The sequence below is a fragment of the Salmo salar genome, chromosome ssa09, assembly GCF_905237065.1.
Source record: "Salmo salar chromosome ssa09, Ssal_v3.1, whole genome shotgun sequence".
Taxonomy (NCBI): Eukaryota; Metazoa; Chordata; class Actinopteri; order Salmoniformes; family Salmonidae; genus Salmo; species Salmo salar.
This window is the reverse complement of record NC_059450.1, coordinates 147,453,952-147,470,804: the sequence shown is the minus strand read 5'-3', so window position 1 is coordinate 147,470,804 and position 16,853 is coordinate 147,453,952. Positions and strand designations below refer to the sequence as shown.

Below are 16,853 nucleotides of genomic sequence, written 5' to 3'. Positions count from 1 at the left end.
TAGGGGGTGGAGGAGAGGAGGGGAAGGTAGGGGGTGGAGGAGAGGAGGGGAAGGTAGAGGGGAGGGGAAGGTAGGGGGTGGAGGAGAGGAAGGTAGGGGGTGGAGGGGAAGGTAGGGGGTGGAGGAGAGGAGGGAGGAAGACGGTGACTCATCGCTGGTCTAGTAGCCGTATCGGGGTCAATGTAGGGTGGCAGGGAGACAGGCCACCATGCACGGTGGTGTGCATCCTTTTTATCGCGCCAACCCCCGTATGTGCCCCTGCTCCCCGCCCCGGAGCAGAAGCTGACCCAGTGACCCGGAGATGTCTCAATTAGGACTAGTGGCTGAGCCATCAGACAACTACCATACCAGCTTAAATTCAGAGCAGGAGGATATACACATTCTGAAGAGAGAGCAGACACCATATTTCTGCTATACATTCTGTATCTCTACAGGCATATTTCTGCTATACATTCTGTATCTCTACAGGCATATTTCTGCTATACATTCTGTATCTCTACAGGCATATTTCTGCTATACATACTGTATCTCTACAGGCATATTTCTGCTATACATTCTGTATCTCTACAGGCATATTTCTGCTATACATTCTGTCTCTCTACAGGCCAGCTGACGAGTAAGCCTGTAACTAGGCCGTCCCTTACTCACTCATATCAGAACAGGGCCCAGCAGTAGGAGGCTTGAAAACATTGGCACTGAGGCAGTGGTACAGAGTCACAATTTGGGTTCATTATATAAAGAATGTGGGGTTCCAGGTTGCAGTTGCCTGACGACTCATCCTGAATTTAATTCCGCTGCTCTATCTATCGTTACCACAGGAGGTTGGTGGCACCTTGATATATTTGGCTCAAATATTTCGAATCGAAAAAGCTAATTAGCATCAAAGTAGACGTCATGCTAGGCCACATATCCCAGCATGCTCCCGCACGTCATCTCTAGCTGGTACAGTGGGGCAAAAAAGTATTTAGTCAGCCACCAATTGTGCAAGTTCTCCCACTTAAAAAGATGAGAGAGGCCTGTAATTTTCATCATAGGTACACGTCAACTATGACAGACAAAATGAGGGAAAAAAATCCAGAAAATCACATTGTAGGCTTTTTTATGAATTTATTTGCAAATTATGTTGGAAAATAAGTATTTGGTCAATAACAAAAGTTTATCTCAATACTTTGTTATATACCCTTTGTTGGCAATGACACAGGTCAAATGTTTTCTGTAAGTCTTCACAAGGTTTTCACACACTGTTGCTGGTATTTTGGCCCATTCCTCCATGCAGATCTCCTCTAGAGCAGTGATGTTTTGGGGCTGTCGCTGGGCAACACGGACTTTCAACTCCCTCCAAAGATTTTCTATGGGGTTGAGATCTGGAGGCTGGCTAGGCCACTCCAGGACCATGAAATGCTTCTTACGAAGCCACTCCTTCGTTGCCCGGGCGGTGTGTTTGGGATCATTGTCATGCTGAAAGACCCAGCCACGTTTCATCTTCAATGCCCTTGCTGATGGAAGGTTTTCACTCAAAATCTCATGATATATGGCCCCATTCATTCTATCCTTTACACGGATCAGTCGTCCTGGTCCCTTTGCAGAAAAACAGCCCCAAAGCATGATGTTTCCACCCCCATGCTTCACAGTAAGTATGGTGTTCTTTGGATGCAACTCAGCATTCTTTGTCCTCCAAACACGACGAGTTGAGTTTTTACCAAAAAGTTCTATTTTGGTTTCATCTGACCATATGACATTCTCCCAATCCTCTTCTGGATCATCCAAATGCTCTCTAGCAAACTTCAGATGGGCCTGGACATGTACTGGCTTAAGCAGGGGGACACGTCTGGCACTGCAGGATTTGAGTCCCTGGTGGTGTAGTGTGTTACTGATGGTAGGCTTTGTTACTTTGGTCCCAGCTCTCTGCAGGTCATTCACTAGGTCCCCCCGTGTGCTTCTGGGATTTTTTGCTCACCGTTCTTGTGATAATTTTGACCCCACGGGGTGAGATCTTGCGTGGATCCCCAGATCGAGAGAGATTATCAGTGGTCTTGTATGTCTTCCATTTCCTAATAATTGCTCCCACAGTTGATTTCTTCAAACCAAGCTGCTTACCTATTGCAGATTCAGTCTTCCCAGCCTGGTGCAGGTCAACAATTTTGTTTCTGGTGTCCTTTGACAGCTCTTTGGTCTTGGCCATAGTGGAGTTTGGAGTGTGACTGTTTGAGGTTGTGGACAGGTGTCTTTTATACTGATAACAAGTTCAAACAGGTGCCATTAATACAGGTAACGAGTGGAGGACAGAGGAGCCTCTTAAAGAAGAAGTTACAGGTCTGTGAGAGCCAGAAATCTTGCTTGTTTGTAGGTGACCAAATACTTATTTTCCACCATAATTTGCAAATAAATTCATTAAAACAACTACAATGTGATTTTTCTGGATTTTTTTTTCTCATTTTGTCTGTCGTTGTTGACGTGTACCTATGATGAAAATTACAGGCCTCTCTCATCTTTTTAAGTGGGACAACTTGCACAATTGGTGGCTGACTAAATACTTTTTTCACTTTTGTATATTATCTACTTCACTTGCTTTGACAATGTAAACATATGTTTCCAATGCCAATAAAGCCCCTTGAATCGAATTGGAGAGAGGGAGAGAGAGACACCATATGTCAGGGAAGACGAGGGCAGGCACAGCATCAGGGGCTAAAACAGAAGGAGCTGTGTTTTTAGTCTTTAAAAGAGCAAACGTTCCTCTCTCCGCCAACCTGCAGGAGCGTTCTCGTCCTCAACCCTTCTATAAACAGACACACAGAGAGCGCAGCACGCGCTCTCTTTACTCTTTTCTATCTCAGTCTTTCATCTCTCTTCATCTCTCTACCCATGCAGGATTCTCTGGTTTCTGTTTGAAACCTGCAAGTGACAGTATTTGTGTGTGTAAATTACTATTCGAAAACATTTTTAAAATGTAATATTGTCATTCTAAGATTTATAGATTAACATCTCTTGAAAGCACCTGCAATGCCAGATTTAAAAATAACTTTACTGGGTAATCACACTTTGCGACTGTTTGAGGTTGTGGACAGGTGTCTTTTATACTGATAACAAGTTCAAACAGGTGCCATTAATACAGGTAACGAGTGGAGGACAGAGGAGCCTCTTAAAGAAAAAGTTACAGGTCTGTGAGAGCCAGAAATCTTGCTTGTTTGTAGGTGACCAAATACTTATTTTCCACCATAATTTGCAAATAAATTCATAAAAATCCTACAATGTGATTTTCTGGATTTTTTTCCCCCCTCATTTTGTCTGTCATAGTTGACGTGTGCCTATGATGAAAATTACAGGCCTCTCATCTTTTTAAGTGGGAGAACTTGCACAATCGGTGGCTGACTAAATATTTTTTGCCCCACTGTACCTTTGCTAACAGGTACATTTAAACAGATTTAGCCAATTTATTAATTACTACATTTAGCTAACATTAGATAGTTAAATCGAAGCAGTCTCATCCAGATCATCCTGATATTTGTAGTTTTTTTTGTGATAGCCACATTTGTAGCTAATTAACATTTAATTTGTGGGTAAATACAGGCGAATATATTGATAAGTCACTTTGTCCGAGAGAGATTTACACGGTTTTCAAAACGTCACACCAGGGTAAGCCTACACGAAACACAGCCCTTATTTTAAGTGTTCCTAAAATTCCCTACGGGAAAAATGAATGGTGGAAAAACAATTGAAACCATTTCCCTGTTTGACCGCTAGGTTTTATGGGTATTATGACTCACATGGTGGTACTCTATGAAGAATAATGTCCCTTCAGACAGCCATTTCAGACTCACTAGTCCCACAAGGCCCATGGTAACAAAACTTCATTACTTTAGAGGTAATGTGATTAATTGTGACCTGATTTCCCTGATCCACTCAACAACTGAACCATGTCTGTGTTTGAGAAATTGGACCAACAGACGGAACACTGCAGGGGAGGGCAAACTCCCCAACAATTACATCAGAGTTTTCGCTCCCTCATTTTCTCTCGGTCTCTCCTCCCTCCCTGTATAGCCCTGGTGCTAAGTTGAGCGGGGAGTTGCCATGCCAACCCAGAGTGGGGATCCCAGTTCCAAACTAGGCCACACAGAATAAGCAGCATTAAACAGTGTGTGATAGATTCAGACCAGAACAATATGTTAATGAAGTCAATCATTTGTTAAACCTCGTTTAGCACACACACGCACACAAAGTTTAAGAAAGACTCAGATCACAAATGAAATATGAAAACCTTTGTAGGAATCTGTATTTAAGATTGAACTCTACATACATTCATACTGTAGTGTTGAGGAAAAGAGTGTGGACCTGTGTGTGTGTGGCTTGTGAATGTGTGTGTGTGATCCAGAGACACATGTATAATGGGCAATAGAGGCAGTGATTCAGGACAACGAGACTAACTGAAGAGGAAAGAGAAAGTGGGTGTGTGTTTGTGTCACTGTCTCTCTCCTCTCCGATCTCACTGAGGTGTGTGTGCGGTGTTAGTCGCTATCTCTCTCCTCCCGTGTCTGCATCTCGCTGAGTGTACTCTCGTCAATGTTCTCCAGGCTGTCTGCGTGCTGGATGCTAAGCTCGGACACTGGGATTGTGGGTAGTGTAGTCTGCTCAGGGTAGAGCCAGGGCTTGAATCCCGGGTTGTGTCTCTGCTTCCACTCTCCGTACTTCAGACACGCCTTACTGATCTTCTTCATCGCCTGTGACACAGAGAGAGAGAGACACAGACAGATCTGCATTTAGCCAGGGTTAGAGAATTGTCTACTCCATATAGTAACCTAGTGATAGAGAGAGAGCTGTCTGCTCCATATAGTAACCTAGTGAGAGAGAGAGAGAGAGAGAGAGAGAGAGAGAGAGAGCTGTCTGCTCCATATAGTAACCTAGTGAGAGAGAGAGAGAGAGCTGTCTGCTCCATATAGTAACCTAGTGAGAGAGAGAGAGAGAGAGCTGTCTGCTCCATATAGTAACCTAGTGAGAGAGAGAGAGAGAGAGCTGTCTACTCCATATAGTGACCTAGTGATAGAGAGAGAGCTGTCTACTCCATATAGTGACCTAGTGATAGAGAGAGAGCTGTCTGCTCCATATAGTAACCTAGTGAGAGAGAGAGAGCTGTCTGCTCCATATAGTAACCTAGTGAGAGAGAGAGAGAGAGAGAGAGAGAGAGAGCTGTCTGCTCCATATAGTAACCTAGTGAGAGAGAGAGAGCTGTCTGCTCCATATAGTAACCTAGTGATAGAGAGAGAGAGCTGTCTGCTCCATATAGTAACCTAGTGATAGAGAGAGAGAGAGCTGTCTGCTCCATATAGTAACCAAGTGATAGAGAGAGAGAGCTGTCTGCTCCATATAGTAACCTAGTGATAGAGAGAGAGAGAGCTGTCTGCTCCATATAGTAACCTAGTGATAGAGAGAGAGAGCTGTCTGCTCCATATAGTAACCTAGTGAGAGAGAGAGAGAGAGAGCTGTCTGCTCCATATAGTAACCTAGTGAGAGAGAGAGAGAGCTGTCTGCTCCATATAGTAACCTAGTGAGAGAGAGAGAGAGAGAGAGCTGTCTGCTCCATATAGTAACCTAGTGATAGAGAGAGAGAGAGCTGTCTGCTCCATATAGTAACCAAGTGATAGAGAGAGAGAGCTGTCTGCTCCATATAGTAACCTAGTGATAGAGAGAGAGAGAGCTGTCTGCTCCATATAGTAACCTAGTGATAGAGAGAGAGCTGTCTGCTCCATATAGTAACCTGGTGATGGAGAGGAATTTCACCTAATCTTAACTTTCATCTAGCTCAGCAGGAGAAGCTCTCCCTTGAGAAAGATACCCCCACCCCGAGCAGGTCAGACCAGACCTCTTCATTATATAACCCCACAGACCTCTTCATTATATAACCCCACAGACCAGCAACCCCCAGACCCCTTCATTATATAACCCCACAGACCAGCAACCCCCAGACCCCTTCATTATATAACCCCACAGACCAGCAACCCCCCAGACCTCTTCATTATATAGCCCCACAGACCAGCAACCCCCAGACCTCTTCATTATATAACCCCACAGACGAGCAACCCCCAGACCTCTTCATTATATAACCCCCAGACCTCTTCATTATATAACCCCACAGACGAGCAACCCCCAGACCTCTTCATTAAATAACCCCACAGACGAGCAACCCCCAGACCTCTTCATTATATAACCCCACAGACCAGCAACCCCCAGACCTCTTCATTATATAACCCCACAGACGAGCAACCCCCAGACCTCTTCATTATATAACCCCACAGACCTCTTCATTATATAACCCCACAGACGAGCAACCCCCAGACCTCTTCATTATATAACCCCCAGACCTCTTCATTATATAACCCCACAGACCAGACCTCTTCATTATATAACCCCACAGACGAGCAACCCCCAGACCTCTTCATTATATAACCCCACAGACGAGCCACCCCCAGACCTCTTCATTATATAACCCCACCCAGACCTCTTCATTATATAACCCCACAGACGAGCAACCCCCAGACCTCTTCATTATATAACCCCACAGACCAGCAACCCCCAGACCTCTTCATTATATAACCCCCAGACCTCTTCATTATATAACCCCACAGACCAGCCACCCCCAGACCTCTTCATTATATAACCCCACAGACGAGCAACCCCCAGACCTCTTCATTATATAACCCCACAGACCAGACCTCTTCATTATATAACCCCACAGACGAGCAACCCCCAGACCTCTTCATTATATAACCCCACAGACGAGCAACCCCCAGACCTCTTCATTATATAACCCCACAGACCTCTTCATTATATAACCCCACAGACGAGCAACCCCCAGACCTCTTCATTATATAACCCCACAGACGAGCAACCCCCAGACCTCTTCATTATATAACCCCACAGACCTCTTCATTATATAACCCACAGACCAGCAACCCCCAGACCTCTTCATTATATAACCCCCCAGACCAGCAACCCCCAGACCTCTTCATTATATAACCCCACAGACCAGCAACCCCCAGACCTCTTCATTATATAACCCACAGACCAGCAACCCCCAGACCTCTTCATTATATAACCCCCAGACCTCTTCATTATATAACCCCACAGACCTCTTCATTATATAACCCACAGACCAGCAACCCCCAGACCTCTTCATTATATAACCCCCAGACCTCTTCATTATATAACCCCACAGACGAGCAACCCCCAGACCTCTTCATTATATAACCCCACAGACCAGCAACCCCCAGACCTCTTCATTATATAACCCCACAGACCAGCAACCCCCAGACCTCTTCATTATATAACCCACAGACCAGCAACCCCCAGACCTCTTCATTATATAACCCCCAGACCTCTTCATTATATAACCCCACAGACCTCTTCATTATATAACCCACAGACCAGCAACCCCCAGACCTCTTCATTATATAACCCCCAGACCTCTTCATTATATAACCCCACAGACGAGCAACCCCCAGACCTCTTCATTATATAACCCCACAGACCAGCAACCCCAAGACCTCTTCATTATATAACCCCACAGACCTCTTCATTATATAACCCCACAGACCAGCCACCCCCAGACCTCTTCATTATATAACCCCACAGACGAGCAACCCCCAGACCTCTTCATTATATAACCCCACAGACGAGCAACCCCCAGCGGAAAGTCAACCTCCCAGCACAGAGTACTACTCCCTCATTGAAATGAGGGATAAATTCACCCGGCTGGAGGTAAGGCAGGTGGAGCTGGAACAGCAGGTGATTACACTCCAGTCAGCACAGACCCAGACAACAGTCCACCACAACAACACCCCCTTAACTAGACCTGGAGAGCTGGAGGTGGAGAGAGACATATCTGCACTCTGGACTGTGGTGAGACCACTTCAGCATGATTAAAAAGCATGAGCAGGAGAAGAACAGAGCACTAGAGGAGAGGATCAGACTACTGGAGGAGAGGGTGAGGGGGATGGAGGAGAGGATCAGACTGCTGGAGGAGAGGGTGAGGGGGATGGAGGAGAGGATCAGACTGCTGGAGGAGAGGGTGAGGGGGATGGAGGAGAGGATCAGACTGCTGGAGGAGAGGGTGAGGGGATGGAGGAGAGGATCAGACTGCTGGAGGAGAGGGTGAGGGGGATGGAGGAGAGGATCAGACTGCTGGAGGAGAGGGTGAGGGGGATGGAGGAGAGGATCAGACTACTGGAGGAGAGGGTGAGGGGGATGGAGGAGAGGATCAGACTGCTGGAGGAGAGGGTGAGGGGGATGGAGGAGAGGATCAGACTGCAGGAGGAGAGGATCAGACTGCTGGAGGAGAGGGTGAGGGGGATGGAGGAGAGGATCAGACTGCTGGAGGAGAGGGTGGGATCAGACTGCTGGAGGAGAGGGTGAGGGGGATGGAGGAGAGGATCAGACTGCTGGAGGAGAGGATCAGACTGCTGGAGGAGAGGGTGAGGGGGATGGAGGAGAGGATCAGACTGCTGGAGGAGAGGGTGAGGGGGATGGAGGAGAGGATCAGACTGCTGAAGGAGAGGGTGAGGGGGATGGAGGAGAGGATCAGACTGCAGGAGGAGAGGGTGAGGGGGATGGAGGAGAGGATCAGACTGCTGAAGGAGAGGGTGAGGGGGATGGTGGAGAGGATCAGACTGCTGGAGGAGAGGGTGAGGGGGATGGTGGAGAGGATCAGACTGCTGGAGGAGAGGATCAGACTGCTGGAGGAGAGGGTGAGGGAGATGGAGGAGAGGATCAGACTGCTGGAGGAGAGAGTGAAGGGGGATGGCGTGTGACAGAGAACAACCCATCAGAGAGGTGGCCACCCCTGCAGAGAAGCCAGCAGAACAGTCCACCTCAGACACTGGCCATAGTGTTAACATCACAGCAGAACAGTCCACACCAGACCATAGTGTTGACATCACAGCAGAACAGTCCACACCAGACCCTGACCATAGTGTTAACACCACAGCAGAACAGTCCACACCAGACCCTGACCATAGTGTTAACATCACAGCAGAACAGTCCACACCAGACCCTGACCATAGTGTTAACACCACAGCAGAATAGTCCACCTCAGACCCTGACCATAGTGTTAACATCACAGCAGAACAGTCCACACCAGACCCTGACCATAGTGTTAACTTCTCTAGGGCCAGTGAGACGATTTCGTCCCACCTATGTAACAGCCAGTGGAATCCCGTGGCGCGTTATTCAAATACCTTATAAATGCTATTACTTCAATTTCTCAAACATATGACTATTTTACACCATTTTAAAGACAAGACTCTCGTTAATCTAACCACACTGTCCGATTTCAAAAAGGCTTTACAACGAAAGCAAAACATTAGATTATGTCAGCAGAGTAGCCAGCCAGAAATAATCAGACACCTATTTTTCAAGCTAGCATATAATGTCACAAACCCAAACCACAGCTAAATGCAGCACTAACCTTTGATGATCTTCATCAGATGACAATCTTAGGACATTATGTTATACAATACATGAATGTTTTGTTCAATCAAGTTCATATTTATATCAAAAAACAGCTTTTTACATTAGCATGTGACGTTCAGAACTAGCATACCCCCCGCAAACTTCCGGTGAATTTACTAAATTACTCACTATAAACGTTCACAAAAAACATACATTATTTTAAGAATTATAGATACAGAACTCCTCTATGCACTCGCTATGTCCGATTTTAAAATAGCTTTTCGGTGAAAGCACATTTTGCAATATTCTAAGTAGATAGCCCGGCATCACAGGGCTAGCTATTTAGACACCCACCAAGTTTAGCCCTCACCAAAGTCAGATTTACTATAAGAAAAATGTTATTACCTTTGCTGTTCTTCATCAGAATGCACTCCCAGGACTTCTACTTCAATAACAAATGTTGGTTTGGTTCAAAATAATCCATAGTTATATCCAAATAGCGGCGTTTTGTTTGTGCGTTCAAGACACTATCTGAAAGGGTAAAGAAGGGTGACGCGCCCGACGCGTTTCGTGACAAAAAAATTCTAAATATTCCATTACCGTACTTCGAAGCATGTCAACCGCTGTTTAAAAATCAATTTTTATGCCATTTTTCTCGTAAAAAAAGCGATAATATTCCGACCGGGAATCTGTGTTTTAGTACAAAGAGAGAGAAAATAAAAACATGGGGTCGCCTCGTGCACGCGCCTCAGTCTCATTGTCCTCTGATAGACCACTTACCAAAGGCGCTAATGTTTTTCAGCCAGGGGCTGGAATTACATCATTCAGCTTTTTCCCGGGTTCTGAGAGCCTATGGGAGCCGTAGGAAGTGTCACGTTACAGCAAAGATCCTCAGTTTTCAATAAAGAGAGTCAAGAAGAACAAGAACTTGTCAGACAGGCCACTTCCTGTAAGGAATCTTCTCAGGTTTTTGCCTGCCATATGAGTTCTGTTATACTCAGACACCATTCAAACAGTTTTAGAAACTTTACAATAATTATATGCATATTCTAGTTTCTGGGCAGTAGTAATAACCAGATTAAATCGGGTACGTTTTTTATCCGGCCGTGTAAATACTGCCCCCTAGCCCTAACAGGTTAACATCACAGCAGGACAGTCCACCTCAGACCCTGACCATAGTGTTGACACCACAGCAGAACAGTCCACCTCAGACCCTGACCATAGTGTTAACACCACAGCAGAACAGTCCACACCAGACCATAGTGTTAACATCACAGCAGAACAGTCCACACCAGACCCTGACCATAGCATCGACATCACAGCAGAGCAGAACAGTCCACACCAGACCCTGACCATAGTGTTAACCTGTTATGGATAAGGGGCAGTATTTTCACGGCCGGATAAAAAACGTACCCGATTTAATCTGTTTATTACTCCTGCCCAGAAACTAGAATATGCATATAATTGTTTGATTTGGATAGAAAACACCCTAAAGTTTCTAAAACTGTTTGAATGGTGTCTGTGAGTATAACAGAACTCATATGGCAGGCCAAAACCTGAGAAGATTCCAAACAGGAAGTGCCCCTCTGACCATTTCTTGGCCTTCTTTATTCTCTTTATTGAAAACAGAGGATCTCTGCTGTAACGTGACACTTTCTAAGGCTCCCATAGGCTCTCAGAAGGCGCCAGAACGTTGAATGATGACTTTGCAGTCCATGGCTGAAAAACAGTAGCGCATTTGGATAGTGGTCGATCTGAGAACAATGAGACGGGCGCGCAAATGCACGTGAAGAGTCCATTTTAGATTATCAGTCTTTGAACGAAAACAACGACTCCCGGTCGGAATATTATCGCTATTTTACGAGAAAAATCGCATAAAAATAAATAAAAATTTATTTTAAACTACGTTTGACATGCTTCGAAGTACGGTAATGGAATATTTTGACATTTTTTGTCACGATCCGCGTCCGCGCGTTACCCTTCGGATAGTGTCTTGAACGCACGAACAAAACGCCGCTATTTGGATATAACTATGGATTATTTGGAACCAAAACAACATTTGTTGTTGAAGTAGAAGTCCTGGGAGTGCATTCTGACGAAGAACAGAAAAGGTAATCCAATTTTTCTAATAGTAATTCTGAGTTTAGTGAGCCCCAAACTTCGTGGGTGTCAAAATAGCTAGCCGTGATGGCCGAGCTATGTACTCAGAATATTGCAAAATGTGCTTTCGCCGAAAAGCTATTTTAAAATCTGACACTGCAATTGCATAAAGGAGTTCTGTATCTATAATTCTTAAAATAATTATGTATTTTGTGAACATTTATCATGAGTAATTTTGTAAATTCACTGGAAGTTTTCGGTGGGTATGCTAGTTCTGAACATCACATGCTAATGTAAAAAGCTGGTTTTTTATATAAATATGAACTTGATTGTTATACAATACATGCATGTTTTGTTCAATTTCCTAGGAGTGTCATCTGATGAAGATCAAAGGTTAGTGCTGCATTTAGCTGTGGTTTGGGTTTATGTGACATGTATGCTTGCTTGGAAAATGGCTGTGTGATTATTTGTGTCTATGTACTCTCCTAACATAATCTAATGTTTTGCTTTCGCTGTAAAGCCTTTTTGAAATCAGACAATGTGGTTAGATTAACGAGAGTCTTATCTTTAAAATGGTGTAAAATAGTTGATTGTTTGAGAAAATTGAAATGTGGTATTTTAGTTGGTTTTGTATGTCGGGCCGTGCGATGCCATTGGCTGTTGGCTAGGGGTTCCGCTAGCGGAATGTCTGTCCTCAACAGGTTAACAGAGAAAAATGTCCTCTCGTGTGCTACCTATATCCCCCCACTAGAATCCCCATACTTTAATGAAGACAGCTTCTCCATCCTAGAGGGAGAAATCAATCATTTCCAGGCTCAGAGACATGTACTAATCTGTGACGACCTAAATGCCAGAACTGGACAAGAACCCAACGCCCTCAGCAAACAGAGGGACAAACACCTACCTGGAGGTGACAGCATTCCCTCCCCCATATGCCCCCCTAGACACAACTACGACAACATAACCAACAAAAATGGGTCACAACTCCTGCAGCTCTGTCCCACGCTGGGTATGTACATAGTCAATGGTAGGCTTCAAAGGGACTCCTATGGTAGGTACACCTATAGCTCATCTCTTGGCAGTAGTACTGTAGACTACTTTATCACTGACCTCAACTCAGAGTCTCTCAGAGCGTTCAGTCAGCCCACTGACACCCCTATCAGATCACAGCAAAATCACAGTCTACTTGAACAGAGCAATACTCAATCATGAGGCATCAAAGCCAAAGGAACTGAGTAATATTAAGAAATGCTATAGATGGAAGGAATGTAGTGTAGAAACCTACCAAAAAACAATTAGGTAACAACAAATTCAATCCCTTTTAGACAACTTCCTGGACAAAATGTTCCACTGTAATAGTGAAGGTGTAAACCTGGCAGTAGAAAGTCTAAACAGTATATTTGACCTCTCAGCTTCCCTATCAAATAAAAAAAATGAAACAGAAAACCAAGGAAAATGAACAACAATGACAAATGGTTTGATGAAAAGTGCAAAACCAAAGATATAAATTGAGAAACCTGTCCAACCAAAAACACAGAGACCCAGAAAACCTGAGTCTACGCCTTCACTATGGTGAATCACTAAAACAATACAGACATACACTACGGATAAAGAAGGAACAGCACGTCAGAAATCAGCTCAATGTAATTGAAGAATCCATAGAATCTAACCACTTCTGGGAACAATGGAACACACTTTACAAACAACACGAAGAATTATCTATCCAAAATTTAGATCTTTTTGGCTCTATAACAAAGAACAAACAGCAAAAACATATACATGATTAAATAGAAATCTTAGAATCAACTATTAAAGACTACCAGAACCCACTGGATTCTCCAACTACATTGAATGAACTACAGGATAAAATACAAACCCTCCAACCTAAAAAGGCCTGTGGGGCTGATGGTATCATCAATGAAATGATAAAATATACAGACAACACATTCCATTTGGCTATACTTCAACATCATCCTCAGCTCTGGCATCTTCCCCAATATTTGGAACCAAGGACTGATCACCCCAATACACAAAAGTGGAGACAAATTTGACCCCAATAACTACCGTGGGATGTGTCAATAACAACCTTGGGAAAATCCTCTGCATTATCATTAACAGTAGACTTGAAGCAGAGCAGACTTGAATTGAGTTGTCTGCTCCATATAGGTACCTAGTGATGGATGGATGGATGGATGGATAGAGAGAGAGAGAGAGTTGTCTGTCTGTGCCGTAGTGTGTTGTCTAGCTGTCTGTGCCGTAGTGTGTTGTCTGTCTGTCTGTCTGTCTGTGCCGTAGTGTGTTGTCTGTCTGTCTGTGCCGTAGTCTGTCTGTCTGTCTGTCTGTGCCGTAGTGTGTTGTCTGTCTGTCTGTCTGTGCCATAGTGTGTTGTCTGTCTGTGTCTGTCTGTCTGTCTGTGCCGTAGTGTGTTGTCTGTCTGTCTGTCTGTCTGTCTGTCTGTGCCGTAGTGTGTTGTCTGTCTGTCTGTCTGTGCCGTAGTGTGTTGTCTGTCTGTCTGTCTGTGCCGTAGTCTGTCTGTCTGTGCCGTAGTGTGTTGTCTGTCTGTCTGTGCCGTAGTGTGTTGTCTGTCTGTCTGTCTGTCTGTGCCGTAGTGTGTTGTCTGTCTGTCTGTCTGTGCCGTAGTGTGTTGTCTCTGTCTGTCTGTCTGTGCCGTAGTGTGTTGTCTCTGTCTGTCTGTGCCGTAGTGTGTTGTCTGTCTGTCTGTCTGTCTGTCTGTCTGTCTGTCTGTGCCGTAGTCTGTTGTCTGTCTGTCTGTCTGTCTGTGCCGTAGTGTGTTGTCTGTCTGTCTGTGCCGTAGTGTGTTGTCTCTGTCTGTCTGTCTGTGCCGTAGTGTGTTGTCTCTGTCTGTCTGTGCCGTAGTGTGTTGTCTGTCTGTCTGTCTGTCTGTCTGTCTGTCTGTCTGTGCCGTAGTCTGTTGTCTGTCTGTCTGTCTGTCTGTGCCGTAGTGTGTTGTCTGTCTGTCTGTGCCGTAGTGTGTTGTCTGTCTGTCTGTGCCGTAGTGTGTTGTCTGTCTGTCTGTGCCGTAGTGTGTTGTCTGTCTGTCTGTCTGTGCCGTAGTGTGTTGTCTGTCTGTCTGTCTGTGCCGTAGTGTGTTGTCTGTCTGTCTGTCTGTGCCGTAGTGTGTTGTCTGTCTGTCTGTCTGTGCCGTAGTGTGTTGTCTGTCTGTCTGTCTGTGCCGTAGTGTGTTGTCTCTGTCTGTCTGTGCCGTAGTGTGTTGTCTGTCTGTCTGTCTGTCTGTCTGTCTGTGCCGTAGTCTGTTGTCTGTCTGTCTGTCTGTGCCGTAGTGTGTTGTCTGTCTGTCTGTGCCGTAGTGTGTTGTCTGTCTGTCTGTCTGTCTGTCTGTCTGTCTGTGCCGTAGTGTGTTGTCTGTCTGTCTGTCTGTGCCGTAGTGTGTTGTCTGTCTGTCTGTCTGTGCCGTAGTGTGTTGTCTGTCTGTCTGTCTGTCTGTCTGTCTGTCTGTCTGTGCCGTAGTGTGTTGTCTGTCTGTCTGTGCCGTAGTGTGTTGTCTGTCTGTCTGTCTGTGCCGTAGTGTGTTGTCTGTCTGTCTGTCTGTCTGTCTGTCTGTCTGTCTGTCTGTGCCGTAGTGTGTTGTCTGTCTGTCTGTCTGTCTGTCTGTCTGTCTGTCTGTCTGTCTGTGCCGTAGTGTGTTGTCTGTCTGTCTGTGCCGTAGTGTGTTGTCTGTCTGTCTGTCTGTCTGTGCCGTAGTGTGTTGTCTGTCTGTCTGTGCCGTAGTGTGTTGTCTGTCTGTCTGTCTGTCTGTGCCGTAGTGTGTTGTCTGTCTGTCTGTCTGTGCCGTAGTGTGTTGTCTGTCTGTCTGTCTGTCTGTGTTGTCTGTCTGTCTGTCTGTCTGTGCCGTAGTGTGTTGTCTGTCTGTCTGTCTGTGCCGTAGTGTGTTGTCTGTCTGTCTGTCTGTGCCGTAGTGTGTTGTCTGTCTGTCTGTGCCGTAGTGTGTTGTCTGTCTGTCTGTCTGTGCCGTAGTGTGTTGTCTGTCTGTCTGTCTGTGCCGTAGTGTGTTGTCTGTCTGTCTGTGCCGTAGTGTGTTGTCTGTCTGTCTGTGCCGTAGTGTGTTGTCTGTCTGTCTGTCTGTGCCGTAGTGTGTTGTCTGTCTGTCTGTCTGTGCCGTAGTGTGTTGTCTGTCTGTCTGTGCCGTAGTGTGTTGTCTGTCTGTCTGTCTGTCTGTGCCGTAGTGTGTTGTCTGTCTGTTTGAGATCTAAGCATCTGGGGCTCTCCCTAATCGTTCCTTATTCCCTTGAGATCCCACGGGCTATTTCAACACTCACGCTCGCTCACACTCACACGCTTCTCGACCAGGGATGCGTAGGAGGGATCATACATTAAACATAGGTGTTCTGCTGTGCTGAGTCCTGACAAGCAGACTCTGCTGAGTGCGAGGGTAATGCATGGACACAAACAGCCATTCACATATGTATCCTCCCCATCTCTCTCTCCTTGCTTCAGCATTATAATGTGGTGATGGGAGTGTAATGCTGGGCAGTGTAGGTATATGCAGACTGGAATGTACTTACTTTGGGAGCCATAAAGTGGGAAGACTTGTTAACAACCCACTTGGGTAGTGAACCTGGGTGAGGGAAGAAGAGAGGGAGAGATTTCGATGTTACGCCATGGCATGTCATCAAGGGTCAAATACCTCAAGGATTTACAGATAATTAGATTATCAGAGTTTTATGATCTTAACAGAGAGAAAGCAATAAAGAGAGAGTGAGAACGAGAGGGCGAACAAGAGGGAGATGGAGAGCGAGAGAGATGGAGAACGAGAGAGGGAGAACGAGAGAGGGAGAACGAGAGAGGGAGAACGAGAGAGGGAGAGCGAGAGAGGGAGAGCGAGAGAGGGAGAGCGAGACGGAGAGCGAGCGAGATGGAGAGCGAGAGAGCTGGAGAACGAGAGAGAGATGGAGAATGAGAGAGAGCTGGAGAACAAGAGAGAGAGAGAGCTGGAGAACGAGAGAGAGAGAGCTGGAGAACGAGAGAGAGAGAGAGAGAGCTGGAGAACGAGAGAGAGAGAGAGAGAGAGCTGGAGAACGAGAGAGAGAGAGAGAGAGAGCTGGAGAACGAGAGAGAGAGAGAGAGAGCTGGAGAACGAGAGAGAGAGAGAGAGAGCTGGAGAACGAGAGAGAGAGAGAGAGAGAGCTGGAGAACGAGAGAGAGAGAGAGAGAGAGCTGGAGAACGAGAGAGAGAGAGAGAGGCTGGAGAACGAGAGAGAGAGAGAGAGAGCTGGAGAACGAGAGAGAGAGAGAGAGAGCTGGAGAGCGAGAGAGCGAGAGAGCTGGAGAACGAG

The 16,853-nt window shown here is 45.7% G+C and overlaps 1 protein-coding gene across 1 annotated transcript in view; it reads right to left on the bottom strand.

The window, feature by feature from the left end:
- Nucleotides 1-4,241: 4,241 nt before the first annotated feature.
- The window catches only part of LOC106613220 (START domain-containing protein 10), a 28,404-nt gene continuing 15,792 nt past the window's right edge, over nucleotides 4,242-16,853 (bottom strand). Inside the window, exons 5-6 of the mRNA XM_014215261.2 lie at nucleotides 16,083-16,135; nucleotides 4,242-4,715 (exon numbers count right to left, since the gene is read on the bottom strand). Of these exons, the coding sequence (XP_014070736.2) occupies nucleotides 4,503-4,715; nucleotides 16,083-16,135 (266 nt within the window). The 3' untranslated portion in view covers nucleotides 4,242-4,502. The remainder of the gene's footprint in view (nucleotides 4,716-16,082; nucleotides 16,136-16,853) is intronic.